The sequence below is a fragment of the Trachurus japonicus genome, chromosome 7 (assembly GCF_045865225.1).
Source record: "Trachurus japonicus isolate A0001 chromosome 7, Traja_1.0".
Taxonomy (NCBI): Eukaryota; Metazoa; Chordata; class Actinopteri; order Carangiformes; family Carangidae; genus Trachurus; species Trachurus japonicus.
The window spans coordinates 19723697-19744995 of record NC_140913.1 but is presented as its reverse complement, the minus strand read 5'-3'; the positions used below and the strand labels follow the sequence as shown (position 1 = coordinate 19744995).

Below are 21299 nucleotides of genomic sequence, written 5' to 3'. Positions count from 1 at the left end.
TAGACTGCCACTAGGTAACCTAGCTAGCATCAGTTAGCGTTGCATATTTCATTGAATGTTTGCATATAAAAATAAATACATTTCCATTTACAAAAGACTGGAAATTATTGTGCTGTTTGGTAAATCTATAAATGTATGGTTGTCTTGAACTCTTGAACAACCTTGTTAAACTCAACTTCCACTTACAAGCTACTTTTCTTTGCCAGACATTTTTAACAGTGAAGTCCAACTGAATTAATTATTACAGGAAGAACAAATTGACAGGTCTAGGAAAGGCTGGTTAACCCATTCCCCCTTACAGTAGAGGCAGATCACAGCTTCATTTTCAAGTCTCATCTTGTTAAAAACCTTTTTTTCAGGACAATGTGCTTGTCATAGCAGGTGAACATATTTTGTTAATGATGGCTGCTTTTCATTTAGGGTCCCAGTAAACCATGGCGGTACTTTTCCTGCTATGCTGTGTCACACTGTCGACTGGGAAGATGATTTATCCGTGACGTGCCATGTGAACATGAGCAGATACCTATGACAAGTCTCTCCGTCTTAATACTCTGTGTCCTGAAGCATGACAAGAAACCCTCGTCTGTGCCCCCACTCGTCTTTGGTTCATCAGTACTGAACAAGAAGCAAAGAAGGGACACTGTGGTCTTTGTGTGAACGGTACAGATACAGAATAGTTTTTAGAACTGGAGGGCATACTAGGTCAGTGTCGGCATGCGAAATGACAGTAGTGCTGCAGCAGTGAGCTCCCATTAGGCTTCAAACTGATCGTTTAATCCCAGAGACTTCAGGCAGCGCTTCAGAATCGTGCTCTAGGACGATGTCAGTCAACACATGATGTTACTATGCTTAAGTGGTTTTGTCATGAAGGACAGTTTGTCTGATTTGCTGCTGGGATCAGTGCGAGCTTTGACTGTGGGCCTGATTTCACGTGTCACAGAAATCACTGGGGAGGAAGCTGATGGGACTGAAAGTCAATAGAAAGTATTTTTTGAGCTCTGTCTGATAATTAACTAGTATTTTGGTGTGATTACACACAGAAGTGTCACATTTGGTTTTGATGGAATGAATTCACTGCAGGTAAAACATCGTTAAAAGAGACAATAGACGCAATTTTATGCATTTATTCATGTAGTTATTCCACTCTGATTCAAAGGCTCAAGGCTGGGTCAGCAATTTAATAGCCAAAAATACTCTAGAGTTTATGGTTAATGTTTTATCTCCTTCAGGTTTTCTCTTCATTTTTTGTACCATCCTTCCTTAAAAATGCCACAAAACTTTGAAAAGTGCATTTTTGTGAATATCTCCAAAACTTCTCAAGTTATCCATATACCCCCCATAAAAATGTTCCCCGTCGTCAAGGCGTGAGGTCACAAATTTGCAACAAGAAACCACCAACATTTTTTCCCCAAAGGTTTTATAACCATCCTGTTCAAACAACATTCTCTTTTTTCTTTTTACACAGCCAGAGAACAAAAAAGATTAAACATAATAAACTCCCAAACCTTTTGTACAGAGAAATCAAACTAAATGAAGAAAACGTCTCTTATATTAGTCCATGTTTTATCCTCTGAATTCGCTCTTGCATTTGCCATTAAATTGGGAAGGGAGACACAATTGTGTCAACATGAGGCTCTCTGTGTTGTATGCAATGTCAATCAGTCCGTTTCACTTGCTGGTTTTATCTGTTTTATATGGAATAGAAACCAGTAAGTCTAGGCCATTCAACAAGTAATCCAGAAATGTCTATGATAGTGTGTGCGTGCGTGCGTTCAAAGGTTATCAGTGTGAATGTGTCAGGTGTAGGCAGATCTAAATCAACTGTTTGTATGCATGTCTGAGTTTGTTAAGAGTCTCGTAGTTTAAGCCAGTCCGAATCCCTCTGAGCATTCCTGAATGGCCAACAGCAGCATATGTCTCAGCTTCTCATAGCTCTCATAGGCTGGGAGGTCCAGCTGGTTAAAGCTGCGGAAAGAGAAAGAGCGGAAAGTTTACATTTTCATTGTTTTGTTCTTTTCAGAATGTTTACCATCACTTATCATTGTAATCTTCTTTGTTTATTTGTAAAATTGTCCTGTGCGTACCAGGTATGAGCAGATGGCAGGCGGTCAGTGGAGCGATCGTCACGGTGGATCTGGAACTTCTGGATGCCGTTCATGCCCTCAAGAGCAGCAAAACCCTGAAGGGGAACCTTGGACGTGCCAGTGACAAACTGTAGGAACTTGGCCCGGTCTGCCTGGTCAAAGGACCGCAAGGCCCTCCAGAACCACTGAATCTAAAGTTATTCAAAAAAAAGAAGAAGATATAAATCTGTTCCGATAAAATTTTTGTTCACACAGTATGCAGCCAAGTCTGGAGTTTTGGTGATGACACAGCTCATTTACATAGCATTTCAGTGTTAGCAAGTGAAATGCAGGACTATATATTGAACTGTCTGTGCTCCAGAAATCACAGTTATTTACCAAAAGCAAATTCCCCAAATAAAATTTGGCTACATCAATTGAATTCAGAAATAATCTCAAAATGCAAAACTACCCAGGTAAGGAAACCTGGCACAGTCATGTGTGATTTCTCTGAACACGCGCAGTTCTCTCTCACACTCTAAGGAGTGGGTGGACGGTCTCCATCGAAACGTCTCAGCTTGTGCATACCTGGATGGAGCTGGACTGGTATTTGTGATATTCAGTGTTGGCCTTGAGGTCATCGATGTCAATAGTGGGCAGGCCTGAGATGAGCAGCTCCAGCTCCTGCTCAGTGAAGATGGAGATCAGCCTTTTGGGGATGATCTCGTAGAATCCCTCCAGGAAGGCTGCCAGCTGTTTGCGGATTGCACCTAGAAAACAAGTGTTTATATTCATTCAAGGATCTTTCTGGTAACACAATATTCTTTACCTGGCTGTAACAAAATGTTGAGTTATCGATTAATTTGGTGGCTAATCATTTTCAATTAGGTGGCTGAAAATTCAATTCTTCACTGAATAATACATTGGAGTAGCAGCTGGAGGACGCTGCTTATGATAAATCAGCCATCTTACGTAGACAAACACCACTGGCTCCTTGCTGCATATTGATCAGTCCAACATTTAAGAGTGGTGCCACCTAGTGCTTTCTTTGTGCATCACTGAGATCATCTAACCTGATGCACCAGATGGTTTCTTACACAGAACCATCTGGGAAGGCTTCGTCAGCAACTGTTTGGGAAAAGACAGGTGCTTTTCCACATTGCGCATATAATATTTGTTGGTTACATACATTTTTTTGTTATCATATCAGGAAAGATAACAGCTATAATAACTATAAAACAGAATTTTTGAAAAATGACAGTTCATTTTCCAAAACAGTGTCGGTTGACTGAATTTTTCTTCAAGGTTAATACCAATAAGTTGGCAACTAGTCTGATCAAACAACACATCCTTTTGTTTTTCTTTCCCGCTTTCACCCCACTCTACACTTTCTCCAACATTTGTCTCTCACTGACATTTGTCTCTCACTGACTGATTTAAAAAGTAGTGCCATGTGACCAGGCCGTAGAAAAGCTGCAATGGTTAAAAGAAACAGTCTGTCAACAAATGTACTCAATCAGCAATTTATAGGTTATATCTGCTGTTCCAATAAGATGGTATCTGGGTCTGAATCCAGACCACAGTCTGCTTATTAGTGACTTGTGCTGTAGATATTTTCTTTTCATCTTTCAAAGGAAAATTTGCACAAAAAAGTAAATCTTAGGAAAACTAAAACAGTGACTGCCACAGCTGCGAGCCGCTTCTCCCTCAGGATGCTGATTGATTTGAACCACTGGAGTTCCTGGAGCTTGACTAGATGGATTCTCGCTCACAAGAAATACAGGTGACATGAAATGTTAAATAAATAAACAATTTAATAATAAAAATGTTTAGCATTTGCTCACTGCTCACTGATTTGGTAACATAGCCAGTCTTACCTGTCATCTTCATCTGGCAGACCAGATGCACATACTCCTTTTTGTTTTCCTCTGTGACCAGGATATTGGCTCCATTTGGCTTGAGGTCTCTCACTTCACACACACCAAACTCTTGGACCTACATCCACAGAAGACATGCGCAGACTTCAATCTAACACATCTTGCAGAGTTGCAGCTGAATATCTTACTGCAAGTCACAGATGGTTTCTAGTAACATGAGTTATTTTAATGTCATCAAATTTCAAATGACACTTTTGCAGAAATTATTCAGAGAGACAGTTTGGGATATTTAACTGAGGGTTGTGTGAGGTAGTCATGCATAGTCGATGTGTTATCTGCAGCATATTTGGATCAGTGCGCTGCAGTTATGAGGCAGCTGGAAGCACAGGCACAGAGGCAGAGCGATGTGCTGCTGTGCACAGGGCCGCTGGAAAAAACAGTTTTGATATTTTTACAGAATATGAGAAACAATCCAATATCTGTTTAACTTCATGTAGAATACTTTCAGCGCTTTAACTCACAATCACAACAAAGTGACGTTTAGCTCTTTCTGATTCACACAGTGTGCACTGTAGAGACACTTGTGCAAAGGGATGGGTAGGTCAATAGTAAAGAAAAATGAAGTACCAAAGGAAAGTGCTGCTTTGAAGGGAAGATAGGCATATAGATAGATATGCATGGCTCACACAACCCCTCTTCAAATCATCTCTTTAATGATAATATAAGGCAAATGGCAACCCTTGAGGCCCAATCCCAATTTGAACAGTTAAGGATATTATACGACTGAGAATCAATTTTCCACTTAAAGCTAATTGGAACATTTGGAGAACAGATGCCAACCTCTGTGCTGAATGTCAGCTCATAGCCCAGTGTGGACACATCGTTCTCCAGCAAGTACACCAAGCCCTGGAAGAAGGGGTAGTCCTCGCTCTCCATGTCTGTGTACCTGGAAATACCACAGAAATACAAACATTTTATCAACTAAATAAGGAACACAACTTACTGCTCAAGTACAGTAAGCAATAACACTTAGCAATAAGAACACGCCCTCCACATTTATGTTTTGTGATTGTGACCGCCACTACCTGACACTCTTGCCCAGGATGTGCTTGTAGAAGCTGCGGGTGAAGTAGCACTCCAGTAACCGATTATCATAGACTGCTTTGGCCACCACACGCCCCACAAACTTGAAGTAGCTGAGGTGGTTGGGGTTGCAGTGAGATGAGGGGTTGATGGTGTAGGTGACCCGGTCACCTGGTGAAGTGCGGAACAGGGCATACATGGGGTTGAACATCTCACGGGAGATGATCATGTACCATTCCCTCAGCAGGCCACCAGCATCCTGGCCCTCCTCCCCTTCAAACACAATGTACCTGTGATACATAGGGAAGAGAGTACGGATCAGGTTCAACTGTTTAGAACTGAGGAAGGAAAAATGGACAGGAAGCCGATGAAGTCTTACAGCCTATTCTTCATGTCCTCTGGGCTCTTGCGATGCAGCTCCCTATAGGAGTCCTCAAACACGTGATCTCTCCTCACATGCACGGCCATGTCCTCCTTCCTCAGGCCTTCATCCAGTCGCTCCAACTCCTGGCGGAAGTACCTGCAGAGATGGTGAGAAAGACCAGAGGTTCAGTTACCAAAACCTTCTATTAGACAGTGTTGGATAGGACCTGAAGATGACCCCCTTACTTCCTCTTAACGTCAAAGTCCAGGATGCGTATGTAGTCAACCAGTACTGCAAAAGGCCCATCAGCCAAGTGAGTGGTGGATTGGCGCAGGATCTGGTTAAGCACTGTGCGGTGAGTTTCTAAAAAGGAAAAAGAACAAGTCTTACATTTAGTGTGCTACAAAATATGACAAAGCTTTGCATTACTCCTTACTGAAAATCTTTAAGGCTCACCAGCAAAACGGAGGAACTTCTGGGTGTCTGGTGGCAGGTTTGAGGAGATGTGCATGGAGGATGGTTCCCTGGAAAAGAATGGGTCTAGAGATGAAGGTGTGGCAGGTGTAAGGGGCGCCGGGGACAATGGAGGAGGTTCATCTTTGATGTGTGAGAGCTGGCTCTCCCGGGTGTCCCGAACAGGAGGTTTGCTCTCTCGCTCAGTAGCATGGACTAGGAAGAAGGCCTCCACAGCAGGCTGAAGAACTGAAGACATAAAGAAAATATAATTAGGCAAAGATTACTTAATTAAGATCCAACATATATAAAACATCAGTCACACATAATGGCTGAAAATGCATTTCCTCAGGGGAATTCCACCTACCCAGTACAGCATGCTGGTCGTGGGACTCCTCCAGCTCTTTTAGGCACTCCCCAAGCATGTCCCATAGTTCATCCAACAACAGCTGCTCACTGAGCAGAGGGAGGTCTGGGAGTCTCTCCTCACTCTCTGACTGGCCATTTCCCTCTTCATCTAACAAGAGAAATTTCAAATGTACACTGAACCACTGCATGGCTTTTAGGGGAAAAAAAAGCTCAATATTTTTTAAAACATTGCTTTGGTGTTGATTAAAAAGCCCATATTTGTCAATCAAGATTATAATTGCCAGAGTTATTACTGTTGCTTCTCATTTCAGATGCAATTAATCTCAATCAAACTCAGTAATTACATGATTAAAAACGTACTCATGTTCATATGCGCCATTGCAAAGCCGTTGAAACATTTCTACCTTTTCCTTTAAAAGCATAAACCACAATGGTTAAACCAAGTGTCTATTCAGCAGTGCAACAATTAATAATTTATTGGTTACGGTGTTTACAAAGTCATGAAGAACCTCCCAATACAGTGATTTATTAAATTAGTATTTTGAAATTCAATCCACAACTGCTAAACTAAAACAAACTAGAAACAATTCTGGGCAGTAGTAGTTTAGTATATCAAAGAAGGTGCAACAAAAATCAGCTGTTTAAACTGTCATAAGCAGTTTGCAAGCAAGCCATACCCAGAGGTGCAGGGTCCTGCTCTAGAGGAGAGGGCTGGTCCACATCCATTGGAGAATCATCTCTCTGGGCTGCCTGGGTCTCTGACATAGACTGCACTTCAGACTATAGAAACCATATCAGGAAGGACCAGAGTGACAGAGGATGAACAACAGGGAGAAAAAAAAACATGGAAGAATTAATGAGCAACGCAAGTTTTCTTTTTCATAGCAATCCAAAATGACTGATATCGCCATGCAAAATGACATTCCCATGATCCTCTGAGAGAGGAGTGGAACCAGGACTGAGAAGGGGAAGGGGGGGAGGGCCGAAAGCATGAAGCCACATCAGCCAGCAAACGGACAACGCCCATGGAATGGATCAAACGGTTTGGAGCAGGCAGCACATTCACATACAGATCATTTCGGCAGTAGAACAAGTCAATGCAAAGACACTGATGTAGAATGCAGTGGATCACTGGCACATCTGTCCTTCTGTTGGGGCTGTCAATATTCATCATGGCAGCACTGTAGATGCTGTCACTATGCATTTACCACTTGAGGTAGCAGGCTGTAGGCTGACTGCACAGTGCATTAGGGATGCCCTGACTGATTTTCTTATCGAAAATATGTGAATGGTAGATCAGGATTTCTGTTTCTCGATTCCAATCACCTAAAAAAACACCAAATATAGAGTGTCTGTGTTCAATTCACCAGCATGCGACAGGTCACTATAAAATGTTTGGAAGCATGTGAGACTGACATACGGCATCTGCAATGCAGCAATGCATGCAAAAAATGGCTGGTCACACTCATAGATGATCAGTGCCGGTGGCAAGAAAAAAAAGTAATTGGGGCATCCCTACACCGCAGCATTATATTGTTAACACATTATACAATGCAATACAAAATTAAATAAACAGCTATGCATAACAACTTATGTGATGGCTTAGGACTTTCCAAAACGCACAAAGCCAGTAGAGGCAAAGCCAAATTAGAAATGAGGCATGTCAGTAGCTTTTAGGCATTTCATAGCATCTGTTTTAATGACCATCACAGTTATTCTCTATTTCTTTTTTAAATTTTGTATTTCATATACCTACATTGCGATGGTCATACTAAAATGTCAATGTTATTTTTCGTTTCAAACGATTCCCTTTGTTAGGTGTGTAAATGTGTGAGTAGGAGTATGCCTGCTGTCAGTGCAGCCCATGCTAACCGTGGCAGCAGCAGCCGTGCCAGCAGGGGGGGCAGCACCAGTGGGAGCATGGGGGGGCGCCACTGAAGATCCGGCGGTGACGGCGGCAGAGGCAGAGGAGGCGGTGGGTGGGGGTGCCTGTTGGAGGCGGCGTGCCCGCTGACCCTCTCTCACCATCTGGATGATGGCGTCAGCTTCGGCTTCTAGCTGGCGCACTGCTGCCTGAATGCTGCTGGCTGAGCCCAAACTGGTGGAGCCTGGCCATTCAGGGGGGGGAGGGGAGGGAAAAGGGTTATTATCTCTCAGCAGATCATCACATCACTGTACGCATACATTAAGAATATTGTGTGAATGTAGCATCATCTTACCTAATCGACCTGTCTGTTTGGCTTTCTTGTTGGCGCGGCGCGTGTCTTCACGAAGCTGGATGATGACCTGCAGCACTCGCAAGAAAAACTTCTGTGTCGATGTCTTGGAGGTCAGTGAGCTCATACAGGGAAGTTGTAGTTCACGTCCGCCGAGTGTGCGCTTCTGGGCAGCCACTATCACTACACTCTCTGCCCCATCAAACCTGTGTCGCAACCAACAAGATGCACACGAGGTAAAGGAAATTGTAGCGAAAGAGAAATCCACCTTTGTGAATCACATTTAACTGTAATGTCAATTGAAATGTAACTGTTTTATCTAGATAAATAATTGTAAATAAATAATTTGCCAGTCTGAAGCAAACCCATGGACATTAGGTTGTGTGTTGGCAACCAACAGCCACTGGGTGATCTACAGGCATAACAAGCCAACCTGCTGGTCATCTTGCCCTTGAGCCTGGCTGTGATGGAGGAATCCTCTGGAGGAGCATCTGGGGAATGTGAATCGGCTTGCGCCCGTCTCTGCTGCTCCAAGTTGTACTCTCTAAGCTCGGCCAATAATGTGCCTGAGGGGGAGGAAATATTTAATTTATGTGTGAAAAGAGACAGAACTGCATTGTGGGGGTAGGGGAGATAACTGGCATTCGTATAGTTGCCCAGCACTGACCAATTTGTTTGCAGAGAGTGTATCCGAGGTGTCTAGCTCCACTGAGCAGCAGTCTGAGCACAGTGTCTCTGGTGATACCGTCACCTCTGGACAGCTGCAGCAGGATGTTGGCTGCATCTTCCAGACCCTCCTCTGAACACGAGTGAGACGTCAACACCTTGCAGAAGGAAGGACAAAATCTCAGGGATTAGTATTTCAAGGTTTAAGACACTGTTGAAATCAGTGAGCAAGAATTAATGATTTTGATTTCATTTTCAAAGCACAAAATGATAACCCCATTTGTGTGACTTTCAACATAATGTTTGCTGGGTCACTAACTATTGACTAAGTGATCTGTTTGGCTACTTAATTGTGTCACAAATACAAAATTTGTGACAGCTGGAATGTGAACAACCTAAAACAAACAAACAAAATTGTCTTAGGTTGTTATGGATGTCACAATGCATTCGCAGGCTATCTCCACCAACACAAGTCTGAACAGTGATAAAATACATTTTCAAGAACTTTGCAGCCTTAGGTTATGGGGCTCATGTTTCTGATCAACCACAGCTCTTTCATCAGACCATCTTTATGAATGCTTAGTGCTTGGGCTGCAGATTTATAATTTGTATCTTTTGCAACTAATTTAGTAACATTCAGCAAATCCGAAGTACAATCACAGAGCCACAGCACTCTTTCATGAACAGTAATGAAATTTCATCCACATTAATATAATATCACTGCGATCTTACGACAAGTTTTACAATATACTGTACCTCCACAGAGAGTTGAAGCTGTTTCTCCGTGAGTCCAGAGGAGGCCATCTTGTTGTCACTCTCTATACTGACAATAGAGCCCCTCTGTTTCCCTGTTTTGACAAACAAACCCAGAAATGTACATCATTTTCTACTGCTATCTCTTTTACACTAATGCCTGAACAGATGGCAATTCATTTTGGAATAAATTAACATTACCTGTAGAGGTTGTTCCAGTGGACGTGGGTATAGAGATTGTTGTAGAGGATGTCTGAGAGACTGCTAGACTTGTCCCTGAGGATGTGCCCTGGGCTGCAGCTCCTACAGAGGCTCCTGGGCCGGCCACAGTGGGCTGGGTGGAGCCCACTGATGCCATGCCCTGTGTTGCGACTGAGGCTGTGGCTCCTGAGCTGGTTGCCGTGGTGGAGTTGGCAGCCTGTGGGGTTGGGTGTCCAGCAGGCACCTCGGTGGCCTTGTTGTCAGGCAGGGCAATGGATATGAGGGAGAGGAGACGCAGCAGCTTTTCAGTGAGCAAGGAGCTCCGTCTGATTACTGGGTGGGACAGCATGTTCATCAGCTGACCTAGAGGGGAGGTCTCCAGGCTGAACTGGGCCCCCTCAGCCTCTGCACTGCCCCCCAGAGGCACTGTCTTCATTGAGGCTTTGCCCTTGCGGCTGACATTCATGTTGTCCAGTTTGACCAGCAGGTCCCAAAAATCGGTGGAGATACCCAGTGACTGGGGAGTGAGAGCAGAGGAGCCAAAGGAGTTCTGGGTGTTGGAGACAAGGGAGCTGGGGTTGCTTTGGGACTGCGACCCTGACCTGGAGGCCCCACCTCCACCTCCTCCCCCAGAGGAGCCTGAGCAAAGACGGGAGTCCAGGTCAGAAGACGATGCTGAAAGATCCTTACAGCGCTGCTGGGTGAAGTGGCTAGGGAACACCTGCAGGCATGAACAAGAAGCAAAAAGGATTTAAATTATAACCTGATTGACTTCTAACAGCATGAAATATACATATATAGTGTGGCAGATGTAGATGAGAGGAGGTGGACCTTACCTTAGCTAGCTGGATAAGTGTGTCCAACACATGTCGACAGACCACTGGAGCAGCTTGTGGGTGGATGTGGACAGTGGAGCCTCCACCCCCAGCGCATGTGACTCCTGCAGTAGCACCTGACACTCCTCCCAGTGTTCCAGATCCTGTAGAGCCCCCAGCTGAGTGTCGATCAGCATGCTTCCTACCTGACACTCGCTGAATCTGGAAAATGTTTGTTCGGCAGCCCAAGGCTGCGTCCATGGACACAGAAAGCCAGGAAAGCTGGTTGGAGCTGCGAGACTCTACCCTGTTCAGTAGCTCTAAGGAGGACGAGGAGGATGAAGTGGGAAGGGAGGGGGTTGCTGATCCTTTTCCTCCACAGCCGCCCTGGGCACTCCTCTTGCCGCGCGAGTCTTCTAGACGTGAGGTTTCCACACACACCTCACTTTCGCTGCTGCGTTGCAGGATGGATAACAGGCTGCGGATGACCCACCCACGTGTCTGAGAGTGGTAGCAGAGATTCCTGAGCACACGGTGTAGACGGCTGGTGTTGAGCTTCGGTTCATCCACAAAAAGCAAAACCAGCAGGCAAGACAGCGCCTCATGGTCTAACAGCAGTCGCCCGCGCAGACGCAACAAGGAGTCTACACTTGAACTGGATGGTCTGGGGAAACAAAAGAAAATGCATATTCTGTTTGTCACCTGTCAACAATGGATAATAAGACCACCTGGTATATTAAATAATGCCTAAGATCCCTCACACACATTTTTACTATTGCTATTTCAATAAAAAAACTAAAACAATTCTCAAAATGTATGACTGTATTCTCTCACCTGTGGTTGGTTCCTCCCCCCATCTGAAACGTGCCTCCTCTCTGCACAGCCAGCCGGGTGTACTGGACGCCACGATTGCTCCCTAACCGACTGGTGAAGGCTGGGGAACGCAAGATCGCCGACAGAGCTGAAGATGAGCTATGGCCAAACAGCCTCTCATGCATCAGTTGCCTCTGGCGTGCCTCTTGCTCTCTGCGCAGCGCAGCTGCTTCAGCTGCAATGTCCGGGGGCATGACAGCCAACACACTGTCCTCCATGTCCTCCAGGACACTACGCCGAAGCTCTGAGGGCAGCGTCTGGATGAAGGTGACGGGATCCAAAGGGGTGTCTCCCTGTGTAGGCTGCTGGGCTAGCTCTCTGCGCTGCTGCTCTGCCCGCTGCTGGGCAAGAACCTAGAATGATAAATGGCACGCTTAGATTTATGTGACTTACATGGAAATCATTCAACTTTTATCTTTTTTCCCCCAGTTAGCAGATCTAAAGATGAGCATTTTGTCTGAGTCTCACCTCCTCCTGGATGGCAGGTGGCAATGCCGCCAGGAACTCAGGGCTGACCTCAGTAACCCCTGGTCCACCCAGTACAGGTGCAGTAGTGGTTGGCAGGGTGGTGGCAGCAGGTGGACGGGAGGGTGGTCTGATGCCAAGCTGATTTTGCAGAACCTCACGACGGATGTCCTCTGGAAGAGCTGCCAGGAAAGAGGGATCCACACCCTCTGGCAGACTGATGCCTGCCAAGGGAAAAACCATCACCAACATTATGAAATGTAATACTGAAATGTCAAGAAACTGCAAAAAATACAGTAGTAATTCATTTTACCTGCAAGTGGGTCCTCCTCATCATTGCTGGTCGATGGGAGGGGCTCTTCCTGTATGGCCTGAGACTGGCTGTCAGCACTGTCACTCCTGGGCATCGTTTCTCCAGGAGATGACACAGATGTAGAGCTATAAAAATAAGAACACCCGAAAAGGTAATTGTGAGTTAGCAAAAATGTGTGTGAAGATAAAGTTTATTGATTCAAACAGCATAACACTTGGAATTGCTTAGAAGTGAAGATTTAATGGAAGCACAAAATCCTTTTGTTTTGGCAAACAGCTGGTTAAAATGACTGGATGTACCAGACTACTTGAAAACAATCAAATGGAATCTACTTCTTTGTGCTTCACAAAACCTTTGACACTGAATTTGATCTGAAATGGAGAAAACTACTACTACTAACCCAGTCTCTGCATCCGTCTGCCGGTCAGTCAGCCCACTCTCCCCACTACCAGAAAGCTCCTGAGATAGCTGGGTGGTCTGAGTAGGGTTGGGAGCAGCTTCTTCCTGAGTGGCAGAGGCAGGGCTGCTAGTATCCATGGGTGACCCCTCCAGTTGTGACACACCCACTACTGCAGGCTCCGATGTCTCCACGATGTCTGGACTTAGGGAGGCTGAGAAAAAGGGGGGAAAAACAGTGATGGTGAGCTTCAAGAAGCTGTGAGTCGATGCAGTGTAGTAAAACTCCTTTCGTGATTGACTTCAAAGACTTTCAGAAGAGTTCCAAATATTTCACAATAAACCAGGATCAACAACATCATTTACATTCCTGATGTGGGTCCTTACTGTTGGCCAGTCTGTAAAAGGATAGTTTTCAAAGTTAGTCTACCTTCCCTGCCTTCATCCACTGCTCCTCCTCCTCCTCCTCCTTCTCCGACTCTCTCACCGATTGTGGGTGCTGGGGACATTTCCATCTGAGATGCCTCCGCTTCACTGTTTGGTCTGTCAGCTGCCGACAAGGGTGGGAGCCCTGCCCCTGCCAGAGCAGCCAGTGAGCTGGCACGTGAATCGGCCAGCAACAGGTCAGCAATAGGCTGGTGGACCTGCTGACTGATCGCAGTCTCCAGGGAGACTAGGGCCTGTTCATGAGGAGCAGGTGTGGTAGGAGTGACCTCTCCAGACGGGGGAGCAGTGAGGAAGCCCTCTGAGACCCTGGGCGGGTCCAGGCATGACACTGTACCACCCTGCGCCTGCTCACCCTCTGCAAGATCCAGAGAGAAAACTTATGTGACGACAGGGATTCCGCTTAGCATTCCCTACAGGAATTCAGTGATTTAGCACAGTTAACAAGGTTTTAAAAGCTGAAATACTCGTTACAAACCTATTTCTATACCATTAGCTACTAATGTTTTTTTTTCTCCAAGCAGGCAATTATACTATATAACAATTACAGAAAACATTTTCCCTATACACAATTTTGCCAAAGAGAACAGAGGATTATTTTCTACACAGACGCCAATAGCTTCTGCTGAGGAAGGCAGTAAGTTGTATAGTTATCTCCTGAATGGGGTGCATTATCTTGATCCCCAACAACAACACAACTTACTACCTCACCACAGCACAGCCAACGAGAAAACCACTGACAAACAAGATGAGGAGCAATATTGTGATATAATGTAAATATGTGGAATTAGGTACTTGATACAGTAATGATGAGTTATTTTCAGTCTCATAATTATCTGAGATATTTGCACGTTAGGAGTGGATGTCCTTTCCAGCCGATGAAGATGCCGAGGCGGTATGGCGTTGCCATAAGAAAGACAGTAGACTGTATAGTTATCTCCCAGATCTGGTGTGATCCTAAAACTATACAAACTACTACCTCATCCCACAGCACGCTTTTCTGGCAGCTTGCCTTTGGGGGCCATCATTGAGATGTGTCCATTTTAGGCGGTGTCCAAGAATTTCAACATTTAGAAACAGTGAGGGAGGGAAAAAACACAATAACAAACAAACAAAAAAAGATCTTTAGAGATGTCAGTACCTGCAGCGTTCTCCGCACCGTTTACTGTCCCCAGTCCAGAACCCTGGGGACAAAAGAAATTACATTAGCTAAAATAAATAAAACGCTTAAAAGGTACACACAGTTCTATGTTTGAAAACTCTCCCTCCTACACAGCCAAAAAATGTATTATTTGCAGACCTGTAGGCTCTGTTCCCTGGCCTGTTCAGCTCCAGAGGCCCTCCTCTCGTTTTGCTTCGACTCCTCTTCTTCAGCCAGCTGCCGCCTCCTCTTCTCCCTCCTCTCCTCTAGTTCCTCATCTCGTAGACTCTCCAGATGCTGCAGGATGGGTACCTTCACCACTGTAAGCAAACACAGATGTCAGAACTCTTTCTGGGTTGTGGCTGTAAACTGAAGGTGTGAAAAGTCACAGTCAATGGCCCTTAAGGTTAATACAAGATGCTTGCTGCTCACGATTTAAATCATTGAAAAATATTGGTCATAAATAAAGAAGTAGCTACAGCTAAATGTGCTTTTTTTTATCATTCACTAACATTGACTTTGTCTTTTGGACTGTTGAGTATGTCAACCTTTGTTTGCTGGTGCGGTTTATAACAAAGTGTAACCCTTTAAGTGTTCAAGAAATATTTTCATCAATCTTAATTGAGTTCCCAGTCTCCAACCAACTTACCTGCTACACAGTCATGCATACTCTCAGCATCCAGCACTTTACACTCATCTGTCCATCTAGTTAACGCAGTGGGAATACTAGAGAGGGTGCCTGGACATAGAGAGATCAAACATGTTAGGAACTCAGGCTGGTACTAGACGAGAAGACCATTTTATCAATGATAATTTATAGTAATTCTCACCTGCTTGTCCACCAGTACTGCTTTGCTCATGGAAAAAGTCATCCAACAACTCATCATCAGAACGAGCAATGATGTGAACATCCTCATTTCCCACCAAAAGGCGGGCACGACCACGAGACTGGAGAGGAAGAGAGCTGGAAAGCTGTAAAATGTCAGCTGCAGCACTCGGCCCCAACAATCTAAGGGAGGGAGTAGGAGGAGGGAAAGACGTTTTAATCAATATCACTGAAACAAAGCAAACAAATATGTTTTGTGCCATGGCACCAAAAAATATGTTTTCACCTTTGCAAGATGAGAGGTGGGTTTGGCTGGCGATTGCCAGGATAGTGGACATGGATGGTGTGTCCACTGTTGGCAGTGAGCTGGCGCAGAGTCCGCTGACTGCGACCCATGCCCTGTGCTAGGCGGCTGCTAGTGCCTGCTACACCTAGGGTGAGGGAACCATGGTCGGCATGGCGCACCATCAGTGGGTGGGAGCTGGGGATGTTGCCTGGGGAAGGAGGGATGTCAGCTGATGGAAAAAAATATCAGAAAACAGTAGGCAGACATTAGGGGGAAACCTGGCAAAAACCCCAAGTATAGTTCAGGAAAAATAAAACTAATGAAAATTATCTACACATTTGTAATTGATAACATCAAAAACATACACTTTCCATTTAGCTGAGCTAGTTTCAGAGCCCTGGTTTTGTGCATGCTGCAACTGAGCCATTACTTAAAAATTGACTTGTCATATTAGGAATAGAATGACGAAGGTAAGAGTTTTTAGAATCAAAGAGCAGTATGAATATGAAACAGAAGCCCAGTATTTAACATTACGACAGATTTCATTCAAAACCTTGTTTACCATTTATTAAAATATATGCTTAATGGTTGTTAGTACGACATGATTGTGCTTACCGTTGTTTGAGAACATGTTGTCAAACTCTATGATGAGGTCATCATCCCTGTCAAACCTTTCGAAGCGGATGTGCGGCGCTGCGTTGATGTCAGGGAAATCCTCGTCCAACTCCATTTCTGAACCTTCATCATCATCATCCTCATCACCCTCTTCATCATCCTTCAAGGAAAGTAGCAGCCGTGAGTCTTAATGCTAAGCAGCAATTTTAAGACTTCATTACTGCATTTCATTGCATTAATCCATACCTGATCCTCTTCCTCCTCCTCCTCCTCTTCTTCCTCTTCATCCTGGCTGTCTTCATCATCATTGCTGCCACTAGAATCTTCCTCCTGTGTGTGTTCCTCATCTTCTGGTTCCAGTATGTTCATGGAGTCTGATGAAAGAGAGAAACACCATCCGTTACATGTAGATCTTAGACCGAAGCCTCCGTTATTTATCATTATAAGCAAGTGATGTTCTGATGAGTCAAGGTCTTACCTTCCCGGTTGGCCTGAAGAGTGGAAGCCTGGCTGATATTAGAGGGGGCCTCATCCATCAACACATCCTCTTGTGATTCATCTTCACCGCTGCGTCCCACTGGATGACAGAACATAATAAACAATAGCAAGTGATACACTTGTTTCTTTGCCAGTTTGCAACACAAGGACAAATCTCATGTCATAAAATTCATAAAACTATAAGAAACTGTGAGTGCAGGCGTTCTTTTATTGTAATTTTTTTTTGTACCAAGCACTTGTCCCACTGAGGGTTAGAAGGTGTGTACACAACTATTCTACTTGTTAATTGTCCACTCCTCACAGATTAGTTTGTCGGCTTACCTATTATTGTGCTGTTGACAGTGCCAGCATCTCTCTCCAACAGCTCATCAATCAGATCCACCAACTCATTCTCTACCTGTAAGCACAGAAATTGATATGTAAATGCAGTCTCAGAAATGGGGAGGAATGGGTGCATCATCTTGGACTTGAGTATCTTTGGTTATACCCACTGATATGATGACTAGTACTCATTGAGGTTACAGGCAATGTGCTCAAACACAATTCACGTATTTCATGTAATATAACGTCCATTACCTGCATAGCCTGTGTGCTGAGCACCTCAGGCTGACCAGCAATGACCACAGTGTCTCCCTCCGCCTCTCCATCCATCAGGTCGCTGTCCGTTCCCTGCACCCTGTGGTTGCCCTCCACTGGCTCTGCTTCACCAGCCTCTCCTGGAATAAATGTTACATATCAGCAAGAGACTCGTGGAAATCACTGGAGCCAGAGTTTTGAAATATCTTATTGGGCTCATGTCAATACCTTGGTCCTGAGTGTTGCTGTTGCTGTCCCTGGCAGTGCCAACAGTATCATGTTCAGTCTTGTTCTTGCTGGAGCCTCCTTTTCCCCCAAACAGACTGCTGGGTTGGTTAACAATGCGGGACAGAGTCTCCAAAGGCTTCAGAGCAGCATTCACTGTGTTGGCCATGTTGGGACTAAATTAAATAACGGAAAAGAAACGCCAGTTATTAAGACTGATTTTATGACACAAATAATAAATCTATAAATAAATATATTTTATGAAGGTCACTTGCCATATATGTTAGGCCTCAAAGACATACTCAGTGCATTTTAGTGAGAAACTGCAAATACTATCTGAAGCACAAAACTATCTCCAGTTTGAATTCACATGGTGCATACCTGGACAAATCCAAGCTGTGGGGCACGCGGGCCAAGTCGTTCACCAGTCCTTTCTTAAGGAAGAGCCTTATGATATTGTTCATGCCATTGTGTTGCGTCTTGGCTGCTGCGGTGCTGTAGAAGCTCGATGTGGAAGGACACGATTCCATGATGGTGCTGATGATGCACATCACAGCCTGAAGCCTGTGAAATAAATGTGCCAGGTCAAGGTGTGAGAATAGGTGCATGGGTTTGTAGAGGTCCATATAATTCATTATTAATTAAATGGTTTTCTTAGTAAGAACAGGTCCGTGGACATTATGTTTTAATGCTGTTTACCTGGCATGTTTTTCAGCTCCTTCTGCCATTGCAAGAGCTCGACTAAGGGCGGCCTTCACCTCATTGACTAGGGCAACCTGGGCATCAGTGCCGGTACCAGCAGCTGCAAGGCTGGCAAGAAAGAGACGTGCCAACGCTGGGGTGTCCTTGTCCTCCGAGTTCTGGGTGTGGGGCAGCAAGTGGTCGAGCACAAAGGCTAGAACACTGCAATCCTGTAAAGATAGATGGAAGTCAATATGGGATAGCAGACAAATACAGAGGTGTTAAGACGTGACGGTACTTTGTTTAATTACCAACCTCCTTAATGAGCTCAGACTGTCCAGCAGTGTAGCAGTAGGAGGCGATTAATGTGGCGATGCCCACATATGACCGCACAAGTTCAGCCAGCAGTCTCAGGATGGTGGAAGTCGGCATCAGAGGCTTGCTTGCCTTCACGTTGGCTGCTTTACTCTCATCTGAGCTGGTACCCTTTTCTCCCTCCTGTTCCTTCTTCTCCTCCCGCATTTCTTCCGGCGTGGAGGCTAATACAAAACAGAATAACAGGATAGATCATGTACAGTTCAACCACTAATATGGAGAACTGTCTTTAACAAACAAAATAGGCCCCAAATGAAACTAAAGTCACATGTTAACCTGTCAAATGTTAACCTTTTCTGGTGCTCAAGCAGAAAGTTCTCCAGCATTCTTTGAAATCAGCATTTTTCATTTGCTCATTAAATCAATTTACTGGTTAGAACAAATTAGAATAAATACTGTGTGCTACCATGTTAACATATAGACCCTTCACATTCCATACTTTGATTTGCAATAAATTACATTAACAAAGCTAGCCTGACAGTATCTAATATGTGCTGCTGCATTTGTATTGTTAGCAGTTATGCTAAGTCCAGCATTTACATTGATGCTTAACGCATCAATGTTGATGAATGTGCACCGTCGCAACTCAATAAATAAATGAAATGAAATGAAAAACAAAAAAAAAGCAACAACTTCTATTCTCACCTTCTCCTTGTGGTGTTCCAGACTGAGAAGACTCAGCCACACCTCCATCAGCAGCAAACACTTGAGTCTGAGAGAAAGACATACGGCTCTGTTATTAAATGAAGAGATGGCATATTTCACATTTCAATACAAAAGCAAAACCAGTGTACTTGTGACTGAGACTCACATTGATATGGAATGCAGACTGGGAGTCAAAGTCACTGCCTTGCCGGGTGAGTCGGTACTGCTGATAAACGTCATCACCAACATCCTGCAATATCTGGCACAGGTCTTGACCACCAGGTACAGCTGCTGCACGTTCTTCTGGACGCTCAGCTGTGCCGCACAAAAACATACACATAAATTAAATTGTTCAAATTTATAATTGAATAGAAATAGCATACAACCTTCAAATAGCTATCTATGACATGTCTTACGTTCTTCTGGAGCATGGTAGGCAGCCAGAGCATTGAGCATGTCATAAATGACCTCCTTGATGGTGTCGGGGATGGCAGGTAAGGGGGAGAGTTTCAGTGGAGTCGTCTTCACCAGCTGCACTGCATTAGGCCCCTTGATCCGAAGGTTCTCAAACTCATCATCAGAGGCTGAAGAAAATAAATATTCAAATGAGCTTGGTGTTAAAAAAACAAACATACAACCACATGGCTAAAGACGGGTAATCAATTCACAGTACTAGTAACTGTAAATTTAATGAGGCTGCAACACCGACTAAAAACTAAAGCCTACGAAAAGCTTGAACACTCACCGGTGCCAGCTCCACGCGGTGCTGGCAGAGCAATGCGGACACAATTGCTGGCGGTTTCAGCGAAGCATTCAGGGTTGCGGCAGGCGGCGGGGCCAAGGACACGAAGAATGTAATTGATTTCTCTGGACCCGAGGCTGCCAGACACCACTCCTGAGGTGGTACTGCCTGCTCCGCTGGTCACAGCTGACCGCACCACCTAAGACAAAATGTTGTTTAGTAATTTGTTTTTGTCATCAACACACCACGGAGGTGTTATTCAGAAGAAAGGCATTCAGCAAACACTTGTTGAAGAAAGATACTGTCAGGTAATTGAGAATGGACCAACCTTTTCCATAGTGTGCCGGAGTGTGGCTGGATCTTCTATAATGTGTCTGAACAGCAGAGTGACGAGTGGGGTGAAGCCATTGAAGCCAGAGCTCTGCGTCAGCCCCAAAATCATCCGTGTGCTCTTCAACTCGGCAAACATCATAGCGTAGTGATGATTGCGTGTCAGGCGCAAGCAGAGACGCAGTGTGGCATGGAGGGTGTCTGGGTCCACTGGAACACTGATCATGCTGACACAGGCCCGAATAAGAACGGTGGTCATGTCCTCAGTCAGGCCTTGGACAACAATATCGGAGCCCTGAGAGTAATCAGACTCCAGGGTAGAGGTGGTCTCCTTCTGCTGGTTGGAATCATCCTTAGGAGCGCTCATCTCCACCGCTGCCCCCGAGTCCAGGTCAGTCTGAGTTTCCTCTGCTTTGCTCCTGTCTGCCTCCTCTCTTTCAGAGTCAGTCATGCTGCCGGTCTTGGGCTTGGGCACACGAGGTACCCTCTGGACAGTCAACATCACCGGCCTCCTGTTAGCAGTCTCCTCGTTTACCTGCCCGAGAATTTCATGAAATGGAACCCATTGAATTCTACTACGCACAAATAATCGACCATGAAACAAGGTTAATAGATGTTAAGAACATATATTCTTGATGTATTCTATAACAGCAGAGAAAGATTTTAAGGTATTTCTGCATACCTGCACCATTGTGTTAAACTGCACAGTGTATCTGCGGCGTCCAGCTGTGAAGCGGACACTGCTCTCCCCAGCTCTCCACGCTGCATCAATGGTACTGTTGTTTGATGCGCTGTAACTGCACCAACGGCCAGAGCGGTCATCAAACCATCGCCAGTTGTTCCCATTGGGCTGCAGATACTGAACAGTACAACCAGATGATTTAATAACTGTTCAAAAGAGATTCACAACCTAATTCTATTAATTTATTGTTTATTATGTATTGACAAGTACCAACATGCAAATAGGATTCAAGTTTTTTCTATTTATATTCTTCCAACACGGTTCTC

At 44.7% G+C, this 21299-nt stretch overlaps 1 protein-coding gene across 17 annotated transcripts in view; it reads right to left on the bottom strand.

Annotated features, from left to right (window-relative positions):
- Nucleotides 1–1110: 1110 nt before the first annotated feature.
- The window catches only part of huwe1 (HECT, UBA and WWE domain containing E3 ubiquitin protein ligase 1), a 39434-nt gene continuing 19245 nt past the window's right edge, over nt 1111–21299 (bottom strand). For 9 of the 17 annotated variants that reach the window (XM_085781930.1, XM_085781932.1, XM_085781938.1 and 6 more), the window contains 43 exons: nt 20974–21150; nt 20290–20826; nt 19965–20160; nt 19636–19803; nt 19386–19534; nt 19220–19286; nt 18515–18738; nt 18218–18429; nt 17900–18082; nt 17522–17694; nt 17294–17433; nt 17039–17114; nt 16698–16796; nt 16466–16593; nt 16220–16379; nt 15605–15833; nt 15323–15501; nt 15142–15231; nt 14652–14812; nt 14493–14535; nt 13338–13709; nt 12912–13122; nt 12512–12636; nt 12202–12422; nt 11695–12086; nt 10882–11524; nt 10046–10766; nt 9848–9939; nt 9093–9249; nt 8859–8991; nt 8429–8631; nt 8082–8317; nt 6887–6989; nt 6208–6357; nt 5844–6089; nt 5633–5750; nt 5403–5543; nt 5026–5313; nt 4781–4886; nt 3941–4058; nt 2652–2833; nt 2085–2275; nt 1111–1965 (listed from right to left, as the gene is read on the bottom strand). In XM_085781930.1, the coding sequence (XP_085638056.1) occupies nt 1863–1965; nt 2085–2275; nt 2652–2833; nt 3941–4058; nt 4781–4886; nt 5026–5313; nt 5403–5543; nt 5633–5750; nt 5844–6089; nt 6208–6357; nt 6887–6989; nt 8082–8317; nt 8429–8631; nt 8859–8991; nt 9093–9249; nt 9848–9939; nt 10046–10766; nt 10882–11524; nt 11695–12086; nt 12202–12422; nt 12512–12636; nt 12912–13122; nt 13338–13709; nt 14493–14535; nt 14652–14812; nt 15142–15231; nt 15323–15501; nt 15605–15833; nt 16220–16379; nt 16466–16593; nt 16698–16796; nt 17039–17114; nt 17294–17433; nt 17522–17694; nt 17900–18082; nt 18218–18429; nt 18515–18738; nt 19220–19286; nt 19386–19534; nt 19636–19803; nt 19965–20160; nt 20290–20826; nt 20974–21150 (8643 nt within the window). In that variant the 3' untranslated portion in view covers nt 1111–1862. The remainder of the gene's footprint in view (nt 1966–2084; nt 2276–2651; nt 2834–3940; nt 4059–4780; nt 4887–5025; nt 5314–5402; nt 5544–5632; nt 5751–5843; nt 6090–6207; nt 6358–6886; nt 6990–8081; nt 8318–8428; nt 8632–8858; nt 8992–9092; nt 9250–9847; nt 9940–10045; nt 10767–10881; nt 11525–11694; nt 12087–12201; nt 12423–12511; nt 12637–12911; nt 13123–13337; nt 13710–14492; nt 14536–14651; nt 14813–15141; nt 15232–15322; nt 15502–15604; nt 15834–16219; nt 16380–16465; nt 16594–16697; nt 16797–17038; nt 17115–17293; nt 17434–17521; nt 17695–17899; nt 18083–18217; nt 18430–18514; nt 18739–19219; nt 19287–19385; nt 19535–19635; nt 19804–19964; nt 20161–20289; nt 20827–20973; nt 21151–21299) is intronic. The other 8 variants (XM_085781936.1, XM_085781942.1, XM_085781943.1 and 5 more) reach the window with 7 other exon arrangements.